General features: G+C 40.5%; 1 protein-coding gene across 4 annotated transcripts in view; it reads right to left on the reverse strand.

Moving 5' to 3' along the window:
- Positions 1 to 23,416, reverse strand: part of adgrl2a (adhesion G protein-coupled receptor L2a) — a 225,581-nt gene that overhangs the window by 141,326 nt on the left and 60,839 nt on the right. For all 4 annotated transcript variants that reach the window (XM_088349001.1, XM_088349000.1, XM_088349002.1 and 1 more), the window contains exon 3: positions 2,807 to 3,020. In XM_088349001.1, coding sequence (XP_088205127.1) covers positions 2,807 to 3,020 — 214 coding nt within the window. The remainder of the gene's footprint in view (positions 1 to 2,806; positions 3,021 to 23,416) is intronic.

Here is a 23,416-nt window from a genome sequence, read left to right on the forward strand (position 1 = left end):
GCGCCTTACATGGCTGCACGGCCGCTATTGGGAAATGTGAAGCACACTGTAAAGCGCTTTGGGAAGTCATGACTTGAAAAGCGCTATATAAATACAGATCATTTGATTTCATTTCATTTCATTAAAATAATGTGTAGCTTATATTTTCAGTTGCAGGAAGTTCCTCCCGTGACAATTTACCACTGGGAAAAGCTACCTTTATTATTTGCATGGCCCATAATTGATAAATAATCCTTGCACTGATCCTCATTTCTGTGTGCTCTGTGTAGCATGCAACTACCCTCTTAGTCGATTATGCTTCACGAGATAACACCATACAAACCATTACGAGCTGCAGTTGATCACGAGAGAATAAGAAATGCAATGACAAAGGGAAGCTACCAGACAGCTGTGTCAGCGTCAATTTTAAGCGGGCTTGTTGAGAAACATGGCGACAATTTTAAGCGTTTACAAGCACTACACTTAAAAATGTAAGCATTTTTCAAGGATTTCCAGCATCTGTACAAACCTTGTACTAAGGATACGGATATCCCCGAAAAATCTTGCTACTGGAGACACGTGGAAAGTACTTTTTTAATGTGTGTCTTTGTTGTCATTTTTACAATGATAATAATATTATACAGCTTTGGTAAACATGTCTCTAAATACGTAGGACCGGACTTTATCAACTGATAGATTAATACTCGCTTTAAGTGTTAATTCTAGCTATGAGCGACATCAAATTGATGTATAAATATTGCAGAAAGATCATATTCATGTGTCACTTCTATACAGGGTTGGGTAGGGTTACTTTAACTTGATTACTTTCAATTAATTTTGGATGACTCCAATACCAAATATGCTAATAAAAGACAAAAAAAACCTAAATATGAATACAATTACAAAATTTTGTGCAGTAACAGAATACATGGAACGGCAAAAATGATGTCGGCAAGCTGTTTGGATTGATTTTCATTTTGTTTCTGTTCGTTTTGCCGGAGATCAAAGAGATCAAAGCCAGGAGAGAAAGCTTACCACGTGTTGTGAGTCATCATTTTATTCCTATTTAGTTTCTTTTGTCTTTTATTAGCATATTTGGTATTGGAGTCATCCAAAAGTCATTGAAAGTAATCCAGTTAAAGTAACCCTACCCAACCCTGCTTCTATACATAATACAAGTGCTCAAATGCTGAAATTCACCCATGCCTTGGCTAAGAAAATTATCTTTGCATGAAACATTAGTCACGAGGAGATTATAGCTAGATATCTATTTTTTTCTGTTTCAGTCAAACATAAAAGGAAAGGTATATGTGCTACTTTAAAACATCAGTCGCTAGAAGATTAGCTTTTGATAGCTAGATCTTTTTATTTGTATTTTTAGTAAACGTGAAAGGAAGAGGAAATGTGCATCTTAGAAACATATATCTAAAATAAAAAAAATAAAAAAAATGAAGCAACTAATTGTATTAAAAACAAAACATGTGATATGTTTTTGCCATATTGTCCATCGCTAGTCCAAATCTTGCAGAAAATCTAATGTCCGGAAGATACTATATCCGGTGTCAGGTGGAAAAATACTAGGTAAAGTAAGTGAGGTAAGTTAAGTAAGTTCCCTTACAAAATACAAAATAATCTTACACCATATTTTTTTTCAAAAGTGTTTATTTATGTAGTTTAACATGTTATATTGTTCATGTGTTTCGTTATATCATATATATTGTTAATGAACATTTTGTTGCGAGATACTGAGTTGCTCGACATGAATGAGTTTTATTATAAAAAAGTTCAAAAATTAAGTTGCACGAACGTTTACCGTAGAAGGAAAAAAATACATGCAAATATAATTAGGTACAATGATACATTTTCTCTTTCAAATTATTAATTCATTTTCTGCATTAAATTATTGTTGGTAATATACTGATCAGCTCAGTAGCCTAGATGGTAAGGCGCCCGCTTTGAGACTGGGAGGTCGGTGGTTCGCGCCCCGGCCGAGTCATTCCTAAGACTTAAAAAGTGGTCGGCGGCGCCCTCTGTTGGCTGCGGCTGCATCGGCTCGCTACAACGGGTCAAGGTGCAATCGACATTTCGTTCTGTGTACATTGTTACACAGAATGACAATACAAGGAAATTATTATTATTATTATTATTATTATTATTAAAGAGATAACCACAAACCTGTCTTTTTTCATTTTCTCCTTTTATGCTTCCTTTTTTTCTTAACTTCTTTATACAACATCATAATTCGTAATATAACGCATCGAAGCAAGTGAGCCGGCTCTCTTTAATGAGTTGAGCCGAAAAAGCCGGTTCTCTAAAAAGAGACGGAATTCCTTTCACTACACTACCACGGAATGATGCATGATGGGAAATCCCCAGGCGGCAGACGCATGCGCACAGTGGCATCAAACCGCTTGCTTCGTTTGCAACGAAAAAAAACATACCGAGATAGAGGCTACCGCGGCAAACTCGTTTGACTTGATCGATTTGCCGTTTCGTGATAGTCGGTTTATACCGGATGGTACCCATCATTGACAAATTTGCGTTTTTCCATACGGATTTTCTTGTACGTCGTACACGTCTTAAAATGCATAATAAACGAACTTTGAACGGCAAAAACATACAAGTTGACAGGTATGATTTTAGTATCGGCTATATTTAATTTCTGTGTCTAAATAAGTATTGATGTTTTGTAAATTAATGTGAAATAATGATGTATGCATTTTAAAATTTCTGACAACGTATAACAAAAACCTTCATTTGGACAAAATGGATCCATCAGAAAGCAAGAAAAAGTCATGAAGAATTGAAAACGTGCCCTAGAACTGACCTCTGTGACATGATCTTGTAGGCCTCGGGAAGATAGCAGTTGACGTTCTCCATTTGGAAAGGATCGGCATCGCAGATTTTGTCGTCGGTCCGCCCGTAGTTGGCGCTCTCGATGGCGATGACGTCGCTTCCCGGGCAGCGCAAATCGATGGGGTAACCCTCGCAAGACAACTCCCGGCGGACCAGCCCGAAAGGGAGGGCGGCACGGCTGAAACCTGCAAAAAGGGGCCAAAAAAATAAAACTTTATACGTGTACTGAAGAAGAGACTGAACAGAGCGACACAGCAGCACTGACTAACATTGAAAACCATATTTTGTAAAGGATGGAGAGAATTTTCAGAGCTGCAATTATTTTTCCGAGTAGCATTTAAAGGTGCCATGATTTAGCTTGAAGGTGCTTCTCAGACATTAATGCCTATAATAAACGAAAAAAAAAGGATAAACAGAATAAAATTACCGTAAATTCCGGACTATAAGCCGCTTCTTTTTTCCCTAACTTTCAACCCTGCGGCTTATTCAGTGATGCGGCCAATTTATGTCATTTTTCTAACGGCCGCTAGCGGCGCTCGAGTGTTGCTACCATTAACTGCCCTGTCAAAGCTATATTATTATCATTAAAGCTTTGAAAACTCTCTCGGTGTACCGTCTTTCTTTGTAAATATGTGTAACCCATGTATAATATGTATTTGCAACTGTATATTTTTTTAATGTATTTATTTGTATTTATTTTCCACACTTATTCTGATATGTTTTGCACGTGTGAAAGAAAAATGAGGGGCGGAACAAATGCGGGGTGACGGGTTAGTGGGGACCGCTAAAGGTGAGGGACAGACAAAAAAGGGGGTAAAAAGTTGGTTAAAGAAAAAGGAGTTGCGTGAGTAAATGTGTTCATCTGATATATTTTTCCCACGCTTACCTTTGGAAATATACACTTTTTTCCTTGGATTACTTTCAACGGGACCCGGACTCTGCAGGTCTGCATCAAACCTTAAGTACCGGTATCATTTTCCGTTCATTTTGCCGGCTGTGATTTTTGGACTGTGGACTTTAATGAAGGACATTGTCGGTGGATTTGTTCAGACCGAGGACAATCGACTTTGGCCTGGACGGATGTATTGACACTAACAAAGATGTTATATAATGAAATTGTGAATATGTTTGATTTTCGAGAAGGTTTGTTCAAACCTCACTTTGTGTTTGCTGTTAAAAACGTAATATTGGAATATAATATTGTGAATGTGCTTAATTGCTGTTGAGATTGTCATGATTGTTTTCTGTTTTTAGTGTCAATAAATTTGTTCAAACCAAAAAAAACCAAAAAAAACATTTAGTTTCAATCGCGGGACTTGAAGTCAGATTTGTGTTAATTTTGTGTTTGTGTTACATGTTCAAATGTGGGCGCATGCGGCTTATATACAGGTGCGGCTTGTGTATGTACAAAATCGGTTTACCTCTTAAAATGTGGTGGGTGTGGCTTATAATCAGGTGCGCTCTATAGTTTGGAATTTACGGTAATACAAAAAAGTAAAGAGAGAGAAAGGGAAGCAAAATAGAGAAGGGGGGGAGAAAATGAAATGAAATGAAATGATCTGCATTTATATAGCGCTTTTCAAGTCAATGACTTCCCAAAGCGCTTTACAGTGTGCTTCACATTTCCCAATAGCGGCCGTGCAGCCAAGTAAGGCGCTAACCTGCTTATTGGGGGCATTTGGGGTTCAGTGTCTTACCCAAGGACACTTCGACATGTAACATGGAGGAGCCGGGATTCGAACTGCGGTCTATTGATCCCAAGACGAGCGCTCTACCTCCTGAGCCACTGCCTCCCCGGCAGTGAAAAAGGGGGGAAAGAAAAAAATGGAAAGAAAATGGAAGAGAAAAAAGACAAGTGACGTTACCCTGACAACCTGGAAAACATGATATTTGCAGTTGCCGATAACGAACGGATCGTAAGAGACTGCAAAAATCACCCTTTCGAGGTCATCAGGGTAGCGTGCATGCTGTGCAGATCCTCCTCACAGAAAAAGAAACATAGAACGGTTGACAAGTGGATAATTAAACAAAAAAAATGAGCGAGAGAAGCCCGGCCCGACTTCATGATTGACATTTTATGCCTGAACCCCTACTCGGGTTTAGGTCAGGGCCCAAGATTTTACTTCAAGTTGCAATGAAGAGGGTTTTACTTTGAAAGCCATTCTTTGAAAAAGTTGGTATCCATAATCTGCTTATGCATTGTTGGTATTCGGAAGAGTTAAGAAGATGTACACGCAAGGCTAGAGTGAGAACTGAAAGGTCTGTGAGTAAAAGCCTCAAAGTCAACACTAAATGTATTATGAACAGGGTTGGGTAGGGTTACTTTAACTGGATTACTTTCAATGACTTTTGGATTACTCCAATACCAAATATGCAAAAAACAGACAAAAGAAACTAAATATGAATACAATGACTCAATTTTGTGCAGGCTTGGGGAGTAACGGAACACATGGAACGGCAAAAATGATATTTGGATTTATTTTCATTTTATTTCTGTCGCATTTTATGTTTGTTTTGCCGGAGATCAAAGAGATCAAAGCCAGGAGAGAAAGCTTACCACGTGTTGTGAGTCATCATTGTATTCATATTTAGTTTCTTTTGTCTTTTATTAGCATATTTGGTATTGGAGTAATCCAAAAGTAATTGAAAGTAATCAAGTTAAAGTATCCCTACCCAACCCTGGTTGCATTTTATGTTAGTTTTGCCGGAGATCAAAGAGATCAAAGCCAGGAGAGAAAGCTTACCACGTGTTGTGAGTCATCATTGTATTCATATTTAGTTTTTTTTGTCTTTTATTAGCATATTTGGTATTGGAGTAATCCAAAAGTCATTGAAAGTAATCCAGTTAAAGTATCCCTACCCAACCCTGGTCGCATTTGATGTTAGTTTTGCCGGAGATCAAAGAGATCAAAGCCAGGAGAGAAAGCTTACCACGTGTTGTGAGTCATCATTGTATTCATATTTAGTTTATTTTGTCTTTTATTAGCATATTTGGTATTGGAGTAATCCAAAAGTCATTGAAAGTAATCCAGTTAAAGTAACCCTACCCAACCCTGATTATGAAGTCATGTTTCTGGAGTAGAGCAGCAACGACAACAACAAAAACGAAATCAAGCGAATTTGAGTTATATCCTCAAGAGCGTCACGGTAACGAGTGCTGAAACCGCAGGGAGGAGTTTCACAAAAATCCAAGCGACCGAGTAATAAAAATCCCAGCTGAAAGCTATCACATAAAGGGTCCTAAATCTAGAACTCCTTTGGTCGCTGTTGCCTTAGCGTGTCGTGGAGTGTTGATAAAGAGCTGAAGCAAATTGCCAGCTGCTCCTTTGTTGAAAGGAGGCACTGAATCCCAAAATCTTCATTTTTCAGCATCTGTTACCTTTTTTGGGGGCCCTAAAATGCCAGCGTGCTCGTTTGCTGCATTCTGGAAGCTAACGAGCATTCGATAGCTTGCTTCTCGTAATCCATTTGTGTTTACTTTTTTTTTTTAACGAAACGGAAGCGCTCGGCTCTACTATTAAAGTAGGACCTGCAAAATTGTCACCGATGAAGAGCAAATAGAATTCATTGAGCTGCTCATTGACAAAGTAAGATAAATGCATACCTGTCAAGCTGTACGTTTTTGCCGTACAAAGTATGTTTATCATGCATTTTAAGACGTGTACGACGTTCTGTCACGGGACTGGACCAGACCAGAGGCAGGAGGCAGGAAGGGTGAACTCATTCGCGTTAACGATCAGTTACTTTTATTACGGAAATAAAAGTTGTCCAACACTCAGGGACAAAAACAAAAACAGGCTTACAGGCAAACAGGAAGTCGGACTAGGAATACTCGCAAAACAGGCTTTTACTCAGAACGGGCAAGTACAGGTTTCCTCAAGTCAAACAGAACAGAATAATGCAAAGTAATGCAATGAACCCGCAACCGGCAATCCCCAAAACCCGCCCTTAAGAAGCACACACGCAAATTAGAAAATCTGCTACAGCCGGTGCCAAGGGGGCGGGGCCGGTGAAAGGGGGTTACCACTTGTGAGGTCCCTTCTCAAGGTTTCTCTTTTTCCTCACGCTGAGGTTTTTGAGTTGTTCCTTGCCCGCATGTTGGTTTAGATCAGGTGATTGTGTCATTGTAATCCTGTGCGGTCCTTTGAGACATTTTTGTGATTAAGGGCTATATTAATAAATTTGACTTGACTTGACAATTCTTTAGTGCAATGTGACCACTAGATGGCCTTCAACTTGACGTTGAACGGACCGTCTAATCTCCAATGTTTTACACATGCTACTTTCTACCTCGAATTCAATTTCTCTTTTTTTTTGTGGTCATTCAGTGCAAGTGATGAAGAACACGTGCAAGAACTTTGCAGTTTGATCTCCATCTTGGCACGCAAATACAACGCTGGTCGATGCAAAAGCCTTTGCTGCTCAAATACTTAAATGAAGAGAGCCTTTGAAAATTCTCTCCCAGTTTTTTTATTTTAGACCAATGTGTTTAAGTGGGTAAGCAGACGGTAAGCTCCAGACTGACTCGTATGAAGACGTTGCTCGTATATTCTGGGAACCATTATGTATTTGCCACCAATAAATTCCGTGTAATAAAACTCAATAATTGAGTTCCAAACAAGACATTCTAGTCAGGACGCAAGTTAGGTGGTGTGTTTTACTGTAAAACGCGAAGGACTTAAAATTGTGATGATAAAAAATGAAAAGATCATTCAATCGTCTCAAAGTACCGTAAATTCCGGACTATAAGCCGCTACTTTTTCCCCAAATGTTCAGCCCTGCGGCTTATTCAGTGAAGCGGCCAATTTATGGAATTTTTCTAACGGCCACCAGCGGCGCTGGAGTATAAAAGGTAAGATTAAGACCAGTAGAATATGTGCGCCAAGAAAGACTGCAACCTCTAAGTTTAAGCATACATTGTCTGTAAAGTTGAGGTACGTTCCGATAATGAAGAAGGCGCCCTTGATGGCGATAGTTATGAGGAGGAAGTTGAGGACGATCTACCGTGAATTTCTCAATCACGCGATGCTTTTTTTTTTACAGGCACTTTTGATACATTGCGAGCGTGATCCTACTAGCATGTTGGTACCTTTCAAAGGCACGGTTTGGGATGAAAGTTATATTATAATTATTAAAGCTTTGAAAACTCTCTCAGTGTACCGTCTTTCTTCGCAAATATGTGTAACCATGTATCATATGTATGTGCAACTGTATTATTTTGTAATGTATTTATTTTAGAGATTTATTCTGTTATGTGTTCTACGGACGAATCAAAAAGAAGGGGCAGAGCAAACGCGGGCTGATAAGAAGTGGGGTAAAGCTGAGTTACCGGTAGATCTGTCTGTTGTCGCAGCGGACAATAGTGGATATATATTTTTCCCACCCTTAACTTTGGAAATATACATTTTGTTTCCTTGGATTACTTTCAACGGGACCCGGACTTTACAAGTCTGCATCATACGTTAATTACGGGTATCATTTTCCATTAATGATGCCAACTATGGTTCTAGGATTGTGTACTATCTATGTAATTACAATCGTGGACCTTACAGCCTGGTCTGGGTTAAACTTGTGATTGTGTAATAAGTTTTAATGCGGGCGCACGCGGCTTATACATGGGTGCGGCTTGTGTAAGTACAAAAGTGGCAAATCACCTAATAAGTGGTGGGTGCGGCTTATAATCAGGTGTGCTCTATAGTCCGGAATTTACGGTACTATTCTATTCTGTACCTAGTTCCTAGCCCGGAATTGGTTCATATTTTTGCTAATGCAACCGTAAGTAACATTAGCAAATGGAATCAATTTGTGGGCTCGTTTAGCTTTGACTATTAGCATCACTTTTGTAGTTTAGATTCGGCACCCAAACTTTGGGTCACAAATTCAGATGTTATCAGTGTCAACATTAGCCACTAAAGCGTATGTCTACGAATATATTCTTATTGTAAAACAGCATATTGTTTCCTAAAACAAACACGCTATTAAATTAAATTTAGAAAGTAGATACTTTTCTCAAAATGTCAGATAAATTAAAAAGAAACATGAAAATAATGGTCAGAAAATGTGTTAAAATATGTATTTTTCTTTGTGATATCACATATTTTGTATGTTTAAGGCTTGTATATATAACCTGTATTGTTTTGTGCTAAAAAATAAACATTTAACAAAATAATATGCTCTATAAAGATAAATGAAGTTAAGTCTAACTTACTTTTAGAAGATGGGCTTCAAAAGTTAGGCTGCTTCCTCCTCCGTGGTAGGAAAATCGAACTAACAGCAATGTCTAGATATTTTTCGACATCCCGAAAATAATGTTCGTCTCTACGGTTTTTGGTAAGTCGAATGGTCGTAAGTAGGGATTTAAAAAAATGTCAAACTGAGAAGTTAATGCTAAATTATTTAACAGCTAAAGCCAGGTCATTGTGTACTAATGCTTATGCTAACATTGTGAACACGTTCATTAGCTGCTAATGCTAATGTATTCCCATTCTCCAGAAAGTAGATACATTTCCGAAAAACTCCATCTTTTTTTTCTTGATTGAAAGCAAAACAGTAATATGCACTGATTTTTGTTCAAATATTATGATGAAATGGAAATCCTATATTTTTTTTTTCATCTGGCCCAACCATCCTGATGAACCGCAATTATGGGAATCCATTTTGACAACTGTTTGAGATCTGGATAAATCCGAAATAAACCCTACGCTTACCGCAAAATTAAATTCCCGTTTTTTAATTATGCTAATGAGCCAAACAAAAAAGAGTTCTTTCACACTCGTCATAAACAACATATGTTGACGGGAAGTCAACTGTTTCTGGTATATGTATTTCTTATTTACTTTCGTTATTATTAATATGATTTATTTTAACGAAACACAAGTGACGTCCATCAGTCCCGAGCAAAACATGTATTAATCGGAAAGCAAATTAATGAATATTCATCAGAGTATTAAGAAGGAGGCCCATGGCCGTCTCCATGGCAATGCCGGCTGATATGTGTCCCTGTCCATCCTCATCTTGTCTACGTGGTCCCTGATCAGGAATTCTGCTCTCGATCCGTCCAATTGAAAAGCTGCTCCGTCAGATTCTGACCGACTTGAGGTAAGGGAAAGACTGCATGGACACCTCAAACAAAATTGCGTCTGACTTGGATGAGTACCTGAAACATCAACCTGGGACCAGTAACCGGAACCAGTACCCAGAACCCATACCTTGGGGCGGCAGTGGCTCAGGAGGTAGAGCGCTCGTCTTGGGATCAAAAGATCGCAGTTCGAATCCCGGCTCCTCCGTGTTACATGTCAACGTGTCCTTGGGTAAGACACTGAACCCCCAATGCCCCCAATAAGCAGGTTAGCAGCCTTACATGGCTGCACGGCCGCTATTGGGAAATGTGAAGCACACTGTAAAGCGCTTTGGGTAGTCTTGACTTGAAAAGCGCTATATAAATGCAGATCATTTCATTTCATACCTGGGAACTGAACATGAAGCATCTACCTTGAACCTCTACCTAGAACATGTAGCTAGGACATCTGCTTCCTTTGCATAAGGCCTATACTTGGAGCCTTTACTTGGAACCTATACCTGGACTCCATGCAGCCAGTACCTAGAGCCCTTATGTACAGTATCTACCCGCAGACGCTACCTGAAAACCATAACAGGAACCTGTCACTAGAACCTTCCACAGAACCTGGATTAACAACCTGTACTTAGAGCATCTAGCGTAAAGCTCTACCTGGAAATTCTACCTAATGCCCCTACCATAAAAATTATACTTGGAACGTCTAAGTAAAACATTTACGATAAACCTCTACCTGGAACCTCTGCCTAGGACCTGTGTTTGGAAACTTTACCTGAAATCTGTAACAGGAACTTGTACCTAGAACCTTCTACAGAACCTGGATTAACAACCTGTACCTAGAGCATCTAGTGTAAAGCTTTACCTGGAAGTTCTACCCATTGCCCCTACCATAAAAATCATACTTGGAATGTCTAAGTAAAACATTTACGATAAACCTCTACCTGGAACCTCTGCCTAGGACCTGTGTTTGGAAACTTTACCTGAAATCTGTAACAGGAACTTGTACCTAGAACCTTCCACAGAACCTGGATTAACAACCTGTACCTAGAGCATCTAGCGTAAAGCTCTACCTGGAAATTCTACCTAATGCCCCTACCATAAAAATTATACTTGGAACGTCTAAGTAAAACATTTACGATAAACCCCTACCTGGAACCTCTGCCTAGGACCTGTGTTTGGAAACTTTACCTGAAATCTGTAACAGGAACTTGTACCTAGAACCTTCCACAGAACCTGGATTAACAACCTGTACCTAGAGCATCTAGTGTAAAGCTTTACCTGGAAGTTCTACCCATTGCCCCTACCATTAAAATCATACTTGGAACGTCTAAGTAAAACATTTACGATAAACCTCTACCTGGAACCTCTGCCTAGGACCTGTGTTTGGAAACTTTACCTGTAATCTGTAACAGGAACTTGTACCTAGAACCTTCCACAGAACCTGGATTAACAACCTGTACCTAGAGCATCTAGTGTAAAGCTTTACCTGGAAGTTCTACCCATTGCCCCTACCATAAAAATTATACTTGGAATGTCTAAGTAAAACATTTACGATAAACCTCTACCTGGAACCTCTGCCTAGGACCTGTGTTTGGAAACTTTACCTGAAATCTGTAACAGGAACTTGTACCTAGAACCTTCCACAGAACCTGGATTAACAACCTGTACCTAGAGCATCTAACGTAAAGCTCTACTTGGAAGTTCTACCTATAGCCCCTACCATAAAAATTATACTTGGAACGTCTAAGTAAAACGTTTACGATAAACCTCTACCTGGAACCTCTGCCTAAGACCTGTGTTTGGAAACTTTACCTGAAATCTGTACCAGGAACTTGTACTTAGACACAATACTTAGAGGCTTTACCTGGAACTTCTACCCTTAAAATCTTGGATGAACGAGAAGTACCTAGGACTTGAACTTGGCCTAAATTAAACCATAACTGCCCCAGACAATTTTGTCCAGCAATCCTTTGAATTAATAGATTTTATGTAACAACACAATCAAGCATATCGATTACTCCTTCTTTTAAGCACCACCACATTTTACAATTGGACAACTCAACCTTTGAACACAAGCTTATCGTCCTTATTGTTAGAACACACCGGTAATTGACTGAGATTGCCGCCAAGGACCTCCATTTCCACGGGTTATAGAATTTTATGACACCGACGAGGAGCTTGTTCATATTTAAAGCTTCCTAGCCTGGCGTTTATTAGCGCTTGTAACCTTTGCAATGACATTATCTAGCTCGGGAACTGCAAAAATTTCCCCCATGTAGGACAAAACATATCGTAATGATTTTTTGGGGGAGGTAAATCAATCGGAAAGTGACCATCTGCTCCCGTCACCGAAGCGGAGGTAATGAGCAAAGTAGCGTTGCGTTTCACAAGAACCGGGAGTCGTTAGGGTCTTCATCGGACCATGTAGGGACCTTAAACCACTGTACGAAACATTTCAAGGACAACTAAAATATGTGAAATTTAGCTGGCGTTGGATTGTCCTTTTGTTGTCTTTGAAAAATTTGTACAACGAACCATTCCTATTACCAGGGTTGGGTAGGGTTACTTTAACTTGATGACTTTCAATTACTTTTGGATTACTCCAATACCAAATATGCTAATAAAAGACAAAATAAACTAAATATGAATGAAATGATGACTCACAACACGTGGTAAGCTTTCTCTCCTGGCTTTGATCTCTTTGATCTCCGGCAAAACGAAGTTAAAATGCGACAGAAACAAAATGAAAATCAATCCAAACAGCTTGCCAACATCACTTTTGCTGTTCCATGTAAACCCCAGGATACAACAGTATTCTGTTCTGAGCTCTGGATCTTAAAGTAAAATAAGAGGAGACAGAAAACTGTGCTCAATAGCTCTGAACCCCCGTCATTCGAAAATAGTTTATAATAATGACTACTTAAACGTAAAATACGAGTATAGGATTAAATAACATAAATAAGTATGGATATAGCCGACGGGGCAGTACGGCGGGGCAGTGGTTAGCGCGTGTGTGGCACAGTTCTAAGGTCTTGGGAACCTCCTGTGTGGGTTCAGATCCAGCTACCGGACTTCCTGTGCGGAGTTTGTATGTTCTCCCCGTGCTTGCGTGGGTTTCCTCCCACATTCCAAAGACATGCATTTCAGGTGGATTGACCGGTCCAAATTGTCCCTAGTTGTGAATGAGCGAGCGGGTTGTCTGTCCCTGTGTGCCCTGCGATTGGCAACCAGTTCAGGGTGTCCCCTGCCCACTGCCTGATGATTGCTGAGATGGGCTCCAGCACCCCCCCCGACCCTATTGAGGATAAGCGGTGCAGCTAATGAGATGAGAAGTATGGATATTAAAACATTGATCGTCAATTGGTTAGTGAGGGGAGCAATGTGTGTGCATTCTTCGCAAACTTTGAAAATAATTTCCATGTTTTTGCTTCTCTGTTTAGCATCTCTGGAAGTCTTGGGACCTGTAATTCATATATTGAGTACAAAATATAAAGTATTGTATTGCCAAGTCACAAAGTATTTACGAACTGAACAATGACAGAGAAATTGATGATTGTGGGAAGTATTATCATTTTAGCATTTATGTGAAGCCGTAACGCGACCCAATAGCAGACCGGCATCATATCTGATGTCAACAAATAGCAGCCAGTTAATTAGCCAAGATAGAATGTTTTGGGGGCATGCAAAATGATTAGTGTAAGGCTGAAGGAGGTTGGAGAAAAAATATTTTTCAACGCCGGAATGTGAAAATGACGTAAAGCGGGTACGGTGTACCCCGAGTGTTGGTTGTCGTCTATTTTGGGATGTTTCGGTTTTAGAGTCATGGATTTAAGCTAGGCTTTAAACCTATTTCTTAGACAAACCAGAATCATGCAATCTGTTCTGGGTAAAAAAAAAACAACTAGTAGGCTTGGGGCCAGAAAACATTTGATTTTACACCCTGAAGGATTTTATACATTTGACTATAAAGGATTTTATACGATTGAATACAAGTTACATTTATTGAGTGCAATTAAGATTGTCACCGAGTAGGCTAAAGTTCAATGACAGGTCAGGCTGCTCCAAAAGCAGAATATTTTGTCAACGGAATTTTGATAACAGGACTCTGACGTAGGACGGCAGGCGATGTTTTGAGAACAAGGCCCTGATGACGTAGAAACGCTCGATGTTGTTTTGAGTTTTTCCAGACATCGAGGCGAGGTGGTGGAGCCGTGGAGCCCACAGGGGCTTCCGTGGCACGCCCTTGGGAGGAGCCGGCACACCATCTTGTGGAAAGACGTGGGCCGAGAGGAAAAAGGCTGGAGGACTTCAGAAAAGGCTTGCCAGAGATGCCAACGACACTAATTCGACTAATTCGGCCATTTTCGACGGAGTACACTTAGTTAAATTAATAATGAAATTAAATGTGCCCCCATGTGAAAATGTCGGCTATTCTTGTTCATCTTTTCCATCAAGAAACGAGCGCGCATTGTTAGGTGAATGTAGATTGTGTTTGGCTAATGGAGTCAGATAACTAATTTGAACAATTTGGTAAACGATACATTTTAATATTTAATTCCTAACAACCGTAAAGTCAAAATGTCGAAAGGTGTGGATGCACTGTACTGTATTCATTCGCTATGGGTCTCAAAGCTTGCATTGATGCTAAAGGAGGAAGCAAAAATAACCATATAAAAGGAAAATACACGTATATAACAAATAAGTAGTACTTAATCCGTGTTTCCCATAGAATGATGTAAAACCCTGGTGAGTGGCCAGTTTATGTTATCTGGGGTACAGCACCTTAGCTAATTAGCATTTATTTCTATCCCCCGCTATATGCAAATGATTTCACTTCATGACCCGCAACCCAGAACCGATTCTTGTTGCATCATGGAGGTCTACTGTACCCGAACCAGTCCAAAAGCAGGTGTCCATCTCAAATTCTTATCCGGAACCACCAGCTAAAGTTTTCTTATGAAAATGAGCCTTTGTAACCCAATCTTCCAGACACAGTCCAGAGGCCGACGCTAATCAAAAGACCCATTCAGGTCTTTCCCCGTCCCCCAACACAAAGTCCGGGGATTATTTTGATGGCTGAGCAGATAATTCTTCAGACCGGACTCTGCCGACGCTTGTCAACCACGCTTAGCCGAGATCTGATAGCCAACCGGCTGCTTTTTAACGACCGGTCCAAAGAATAATCCGTCCGGCGGCGTTACAGGAAACTCAGCTTGAGTTCTTGCAAGTTTTACAAATGGAGGAAGCAAAAAAAAACAGATTCAAGACTCTTCCCCACTGAGTTGACTCCATAATCCACGTTTGGACATCAAGTCAGGTCAGGTCCGCCCAAGGTGAAGAAGAAATACTTTAGAGATCTTCGATTGTATGAAAAAATTGTAACTGTGTAACGTAATCCATTCATTGTCTTCCTTGTAAGCACGACTTGACATTTGTGTTCACTCGAGCGCAGTTGCTAAACAACCAAATGATTATTATATAATATAATAATATAATAATAATTTCCTTGTATTGTCATTCTGTGTAACAATGTACACAGAACGAAATGTCGATTGCACCTGACCCGTTGTAGCGAGCCGATGCAGCCGCAGCCAACAGAGGGCGCCGCCGACCACTTTTTAAGTCTTAGGAATGACTCGGCCGGGGCGCGAACCACCGACCTCCCAGTCTCAAAGCGGGCGCCTTACCATCTAGGCTACTGAGCTGATAAGTCTTTTTTTTTTTACCCGAGACAGAAAACATTCAGATTTCTTTGGATGATTTCAAGGTCAATTTAAAATGTATTTTATTTAACATTTCTGTGAGTTTTGCTAAATATCTACCCAGCAAATATGCTTCCATTTTGACAACAAGAGAAAAATATGGGATGATGACTGATTTTATTAATTACAAAACTAGTTTAATGTACCGTAAATTCCGGAATATAAGCCGCTACTTTTTCCCCAAACTTTTAACCCTGCGGCTTATTCAGTGATGCGGCCAATTTATGTAATTTTTCCAACGGCCGCCAACGACGCTCGAGTACAAAAGGTAAGATTTAGACCGGTGGAATATATGCGCAGAGGAAGACTGCAACTTCATTAAAACTGGCCGCATGCGAAAGGCAACTTTTTCGAAAGTCTGCCAGTGGATCCTGACAGCGTGGGGCAGCATCAAAAAATCCACCATCACCAACGGGTTCCGAAAAGCCGGTCTGCTGCGTGACGGAGAGGAGGGCACAGAATCAGGAGTGGATGGGAGCGTGGGACGACGTCTATTTAAAAAAGTTTCTTTCCGACACTGAGGAAGACGACTTTGATGACTTCAGTTCTAAGAAGGAAGATGAGGACGGTTTACCGTGATTTTTACAAGTATGGTATGTTTTTTTTACCAGACCTGTTTACTGTGTTGCGAGCGTGTTGCTAGCGTGTTAACTGCCCTGTCACGGATATCGTTTGGGTTGAAACGGAGCAAACGCGGGCTGACAGGAAGTGGAGTAAAGGTGAGACGTGTTTGTTGTCGCGGCGGACAATAGTGGATATACTGTATATTTTTCCCACCCTTACCTCTGGAAATATACACTTTTTTCCTTGGATTACTATCAACGGGACCCGGACTCTGCAGGTCTGCATCAAACCTTAAGTACCGGGATCATTTTCCGTTCATGTTGGCGGCTGTGATTTTTAGACTGTGGACTTTAATGAAGGACATTTAGTTTCAATCGCGGGACTTGGAGTCGGGTTTGGGTTATTTTTTTGTTTGTGTTAGATGTTTAAATGTGGGCGCATGCGGCTTATATACAGGTGCGGCTTGTGTATGTACAAAATCGGTTTTCCTCTTGAAATGTGGTGGGTGCGGCTTATAATCAGGTGCACTCTATAGTCCGAAATTTACGGTATATAATATATATATATATATATATATATATATATATATATATATATATATATATATACAATTTTTTTTTTGCAGTATTCTGTTCAGAGTCTCATCCTACACAGAGACATCAAACCTTTGCCCAAGTTTTTATTTCAGACATCCAGAATGGCAAAGAGAATTCCCAGGCCGGGTGAACTTGCATGTAAATCAAACCTTTGGGTCTAATTAAGCTCAATGGGGCTCATCAAGGTCATAAATTTCCTCCCTCGCCCCCTTCTTTTTTTTCATAATGCATTATCGACTCCGCATCATCGGCACATGTCGGCTGGCTGCACTCGCACAAGCCGGCGCTGTCATCGCTATGGCTAATATCGGATCGCCCCTAGGCTGCACCCCCCCTCACCTTACCCCCTACCCTCAGTGTATGCGAGAGAGTGAATGTGTGAGTGCTTTTTAGGCCATTAGAAGAACAGACATTCTTGTAATGAAACGGCTGCAATGACCATCAAATATGGCAGTGTCTGATATCTCATCTCATCTCATTAGCTACACCACTTATCCTCAGTAGGGTCGCGGGGGTGTTGGGGCCCATCCCAGCAATCATCGGGCAGTGGGCAGGGGACACCCTGAACTGGTTGCCAGCCAATCGCAGGGCACACGGGGACAGACAACTTACTCGCCCATTCACACCTAGGGACAATTTGGACCAGCCAATTCACCTGAAATGCATGTCTTTGGAATGTGGGAGGAAACCGGAGTGCCCGGAGGAAACCCACACAAGCACGGGGAGAACATACAAACTCCGCACAGGAAGTCTGGAGCTGGATTTAAACCCACGCAGGAGGTTCCCAAGACATGAACTGTGCCGCACATGCGCCAACCACTGCGCCCCCGTGCTGCCCAGTGTCTGAAATTAAAATTGCCAATATAGTCAATAGAATTTTATCTATACAGATTATAAATTAACGTCTGCCCGGACGCCCGGGGCGTGCATCTTTTAAGTCGGGCATATAACATACAAAGCGTCTCAGCCCGGTTGCTGACAACTTTTTTCAAGAAAGAGAAAAAAATCAAACAATTGCTTTATTCCGATTTCGAAATCTTCGTTCGGTTTGGAAATTTCTGGATTCCAGTTAGTTTGGCAATTTGCATACTCAGCAGCTGATCGGAAACCTGCATCGAATAACTTTGTGCTTCCGGACTTTCCCGAGCGTTATAAGGTCGTGCATTTGCATATCATTTTCCAAAGTAGACAGAGAACACAAGAAAAATGGAGAAGTGGTTAGGAATCAAGCCAAAACCTCAGCCCCAGAAGAAAGATTCAAAAGAAGCTAAAAAAATGTATGACGCTACAAAACGTAAACGTACATTAAAAGCATCGTGGAGAGAGGAGTTCACGTGGCTTGCAGCAGACGACGCAACGCAAACATTGCATGAATGAAGATGAGTCAATACAGGTACATATGTGATAGCAGATGGAAAACAGTGATGTCATATACATGCAATGAATGTTAAAGTAGATTTATAATAAATGTAATTTTAGTGATGTTCGGTTATATATAATGATCATCAATCCTTAATACTTTGGAAAAATGTTGTTTTTTTGTGATTAGTTGTCTTGCGTTTCAAGTTGTGAAAAATGGGGCAGGCAACTTTATGGCTGGGCAGGCAACTTTTCAGAGTTGTCTTCCCTGGTGTCCTATAACTTTTTGTCATGAGTTTCAGACACTGATCTATAATACCGGGCTTTTTTTGTCCAAATGTATAAAATAATGCAAAGCTTTTACGAGATGCATGTAAAAAAGTGTCACTCTTACGTGTCACATCTCCTAATTTGATTTTTCAATAGGAAGATGAAAGTTATTTATGAATAGCGAAGCGGCAATGACTAAGCATTGTGTCAGGGCCTCCCCCTCCCCTTCACAATAAGAGTGTCCACACCGTGTCCTCAGTTGACATAAGCCCGCGCTCAATGGCGTCAAGTCAATAAATGCTTTTATTGAGAAGGTAAGATATATTTTTTAGACCCGCGAAGCTCTGAACCCGCAAAAGTGGAACCGCGAACTAGCGTGGTTCTACTGTAGTTTTAAGGATCTCTCAGGTTTGTGCGTCAAACGAGGTCTAGATCCATATCCTGTACCAAAACATCCAAATGATTGATAGGTAATGTCGGGCTTCGGCTCCTTCACTTGTCTGAAAGCCAATTAAAAACTGCATTCTGGCTGTGGCTACACTTTGTCAAATTAAATTGTCACGTTTGGTTTTCGAGAAACCCGCAAGTCTCACGTGACAGACGGCCTGCAACGATTTCAAGAGCAAACAACAACAAGTCTTCTCGTCAAAGTTTCGTTTTCATTCGGTCAAACAAAACAAAAATGTTGAAAAAAAACATGTTTGGAATGTGAGTTAAATCTCCATTTTGCCATTGTGTTGTTTATAATGGCGAATTCTGGGCAGGGATTTCAACTCCAGCGTGTTAATAACAATCAAAACTGGTCTTCAATTATTTGGGATGTTTACCTAGTGATATAGTTATACCCAGGGTTGGGTAGGGTTACTTTAACTTGATTACTTTCAATTACTTTTGGATTACCGTATTTTCCGCACTATAAGGCGCACCTAAAAGTCTTTATTTTTTTCAAAAGCTGACCATGCGCCTTATAATACAGTGCGCCTTATTTATGGATCAATATTAATTCGCAAAGTCTTGCAACTAACTTGAAGCCGCCGACTAGATTTTCCCCCGAACGCCAAGTAGTCCGCGGTGTATGCTGGGATTTATTTACCAGCCTTTCATTGGCTAACCAATGTGTCAATCATCATTTGAATGGATCACTATTGGCTAAAGTTATTCGGAGGTCAAGGGGAGGATCCTTTTTATCATTTACAGGCTGGCATTGGCTTGAACGGCAAAACAAAGCCTGCAATTGGCCAAAAAAGACGTGTCAATCATCAGTTGAATCGATCACTATTGGCTAAAGTTATTCGGAGGTCAATGGGCGGATCTTTTTTATCATTTACAGGCTGGCATAGGCTTAAGCGCAAAACAAAGCCTGCAATTGGCCGAAAAAGATGAATGCGTATAGCACGTGACTGACGGCAAACAGAAAGCATTTTTTTACTATTTTGTATTTGTAAATATTTTATTCTCCTGGATTTACTAAACTCATGGATATAAGAGGACCACGGCTGCACATTATTATGAACACAACGACTTCGGTGAGCTACTCCGGCTATGAATATTATCCCTGTATCTTGTTTCAGACTGAACTCGATGTTTCTGTGATAAGCGGTGCAGATAATAGATGGAATGGAGTGTCTATTTTTAAATTAAACTCAATTCCAAGTGTTTATTGTCATATGCACGGTAAAGTTGCGAGCGAAAAAGAAAATAGAAACTAAGGAATGGTTGGCATTTCTTGAATCCCAAGACTTTAACCTTCCGAATGATGGAACGATGCATTTGAGTGACATCGTACGGACACCGCATCCGCACGTGTTCTCGACACGTATTTGCGTCTTTGCGAGCTTTCGGAATGTTAATGGGGTAATCAGTTTGACTGAACTATCTGACTGTTTTGTCCACGTTCCCATTGTAACGCCTTATAATCCGGTGCGTCTTATGTATGTCAAAAATAGGACCAAAAACTATTTTTTCGGGGTGCGCCCTATAACGCGCCTTATAGTGCGGAAAATACGGTACTCCAATACCAAATATGCTAATAAAAGACAAAAGAAACTAAATAAGAATTAAATGACTAAATTTTGTGCAGGCTTGGGGAGTAACGGAACACATGGAACGGCAAAAATGATGTTGGCAAGCTGTTTGGATTTATTTTCATTTTGTTCCCGTCGCATTTTATGTTCGTTTTGCCGGAGATCAAAGAGATTAAAGCCAGGAGAGAAGGCTTACCACGTGCTGTGAGTCATCATTTTATTCATATTTAGTTTATTTTGTCTTTTATTCACATATTTGGTATTGGAGTAATCCAAAAGTAATTGAAAGTAATCAAGTTAAAGTATCCCTACCCAACCCTGGTCGCATTTTATGTTCGTTTTGCCGGAGATCAAAGAGATCAAAGCCAGGAGAGAAGGCTTACCACGTGCTGTGAGTCATCATTTTATTCATATTTAGTTTCTTTTGTCTTTTATTCACATATTTGGTATTGGAGTAATCCAAAAGTAATTGAAAGTAATCAAGTTAAAGTAACCCTACCCAACCCTGGTTATACCCCCGTGATATAGTGTCCCTGCCTTATGACGCTTTTACTTAATGGTGTGAAATAAGATGATTTCCGGCCACTTTTAATAGCATTCATCCCGCTATACAACATCAACAACGAATTATTATCTGTGCCCAAAAACTTCAGACTGTGGCCTTGGTGCAAATGGCAAGTGTCAGCTGTTGGTTAAGGTAATACAAGATGCTGGTTTGTGTCATGAGAATTTTGAATCTCCTCCCACAATGCCTTTCTCTTCCTTCATTCATTCAGTATCTTGTGTGCTCGACAAGAACTTTGCAAGTTATCCAATGCAATTCTATATTTTTATCACCCGTGAGCGTGACACTGAAGAAATTACCAATGTTTTGTTGATTTGCACCTAATACCAACTGTTTTTACGGAGGCATACTTCTCTTTCAATCGCCACAACAATGACGTCATCTCGAAGCAACGCGAGACCAAAACAACAATGGATGATCTGCCTGACGAAAAGTTTGGAGTGCGGTAAATCTTTGTTGAAAAAAAAAAAAAAAAAAAAAAAAAAAAGTAATCGGGTAATAATATGCGTCCCCAGCAAAAATGATGCGTCTAGGACGAACGAGAACACCGATATGTATGAAAAAAGCCAATTAAATGGATATTTTGATATAGTACGGAAAATACAGTAGAAATTCCCCACAACTCCAATCCTTAAACAATAAAGTGGTAATGTTAACATTTACTTGCAGGCAGTGTTCCCTCTAAGCTGCGCTCTAGCAAGCGCACAAAAATGAGGGCTCCAAATTACTAATTAGGAAGCGACTCAAGTCAAAGTTACAGTGCATGAAGGTATAAATACACGGGTTCCCCTGGCGTTGTGTCCTAAATGCGGTATTTTGAAGATGAGTCAGAGTAGAACGAAGTTGAGTAAAGTTAGTAGAGTTGGTCGAGAACCGGCTTCTTCGGCTCGGCTCACTAAAAAGAAACCGGTTCTTTCGGGTCCTAAACGGCTCTTCAGGTTGTTTTTGCTTCTTTAATCCCAACATGACCAAATATAATGTAAAATTATGCACAAAATGACTTAAAGGAAGGGGGGAATAGAACAAAAAAGAAAAAAATATCAAAATGAAAAAGTAGTGAAAAGCTGAGAAAAAAAGAAGGAAAAATTTAGAAAAAAAAAAACAGCTCGGAAAAAATAAACACAATGAGATTTTTTTAAAGGAATTTTTAAAAAAGTAGAAAAAAACACAGAAAACAGAAGAAAAAGTTTGTGTTGCATTCAAATAATTTCCAATTAAATCAAGTGAATCTTGTTGCCAACATCCACTAAAAAATGTGATTAAGTACAGTTCTGTATCTTACAACCAACTAAATAAGCCCCCCAAAATGTTAATATTATGCGACAAAATATATCAGGAAAAAAAAGAAATGGATATTTTGTGAAAGAATTGTAAGAACAGGGCAGCACGGCGGCGCAGTGGTTAGCGCTTGTGCGGCACAGTTCATGGCATGGGAACCTGTCGTGGGTTCAAATCCAGCTCCAGACTTCCTGTGCGGAGTTTGTATGTTCTCCCCGTGCTTGCGTGGGTTTCCTCCGGGCACTCCGGTTTCCTCCCACGTTCCAAAAACATGCATTTCAGGTGAATTGGCCGGTCCAAATTGTCCCTAGGTGTGAATGAGCGAATGAGTTGTCTGTCCCTGTGTGCCCTGCGATTGGCTGGCAACCAGTCCAGGGTGTCCCCTGCCCACTGCCCGATGATTGCTGGGATGGGCTCCAGCATCCCCGCGACCCTACTGAGGATAAGCGGTGCAGCTGATGAGATGAGATGATGAATTGTAAGAACAAATGACGTTTGTAGGCCGTACAACCTTTGCAATCGTACATGAGTCAATTCATCCAAAAGAGAAAAATTATTTTGCATTGCCGGAAACTCAGCAAAATGGAACTTGATGTCACGTTGGACATGTTTGATAATGACTTAGTTTCCACACTTGGGATTGCTGTTGCTCACTGTTATTTCAAGCGTTGCTCACCGACTTTGTGTGAACGCTCAGACACGTGGAAAATTACAGGGAACATTGCTTGCAGGTGAAAGGACCTTAGTGTTTGTATTGGGTGGGGGGCACGTCAGCAGTCATCAACCCGGGGCGACAAAGCACTAATCCCCAAACTAACCCCGCATCCCCTTCTGCAGAAAATCCTAATGAAGGTTTGAGGAGGACCTGAAGGGGGGTTCGTGGCTACACCTTTCCACTTCTCATTGTCTCCTTATCTCCTAGCTTGGACGCTGATGAAAGAGACGTGACAGCACGACGGCCCTTGGCACACAAGGGCCCCCCCTCCGCAACCTCCCACAACCTCCCCGGCTCCACGGGGATCCGCAATCAACCACTCCTGTCGAAACACGAATTAAACGACACTTGTTTGCTGAAGCCACGTCTGACA

Source organism: Urocampus carinirostris, chromosome 12 (genome assembly GCF_059441175.1).
Source record: "Urocampus carinirostris isolate Australia breed hairy pipefish chromosome 12, RoL_Ucar_1.0, whole genome shotgun sequence".
NCBI classification, from domain to species: Eukaryota; Metazoa; Chordata; class Actinopteri; order Syngnathiformes; family Syngnathidae; genus Urocampus; species Urocampus carinirostris.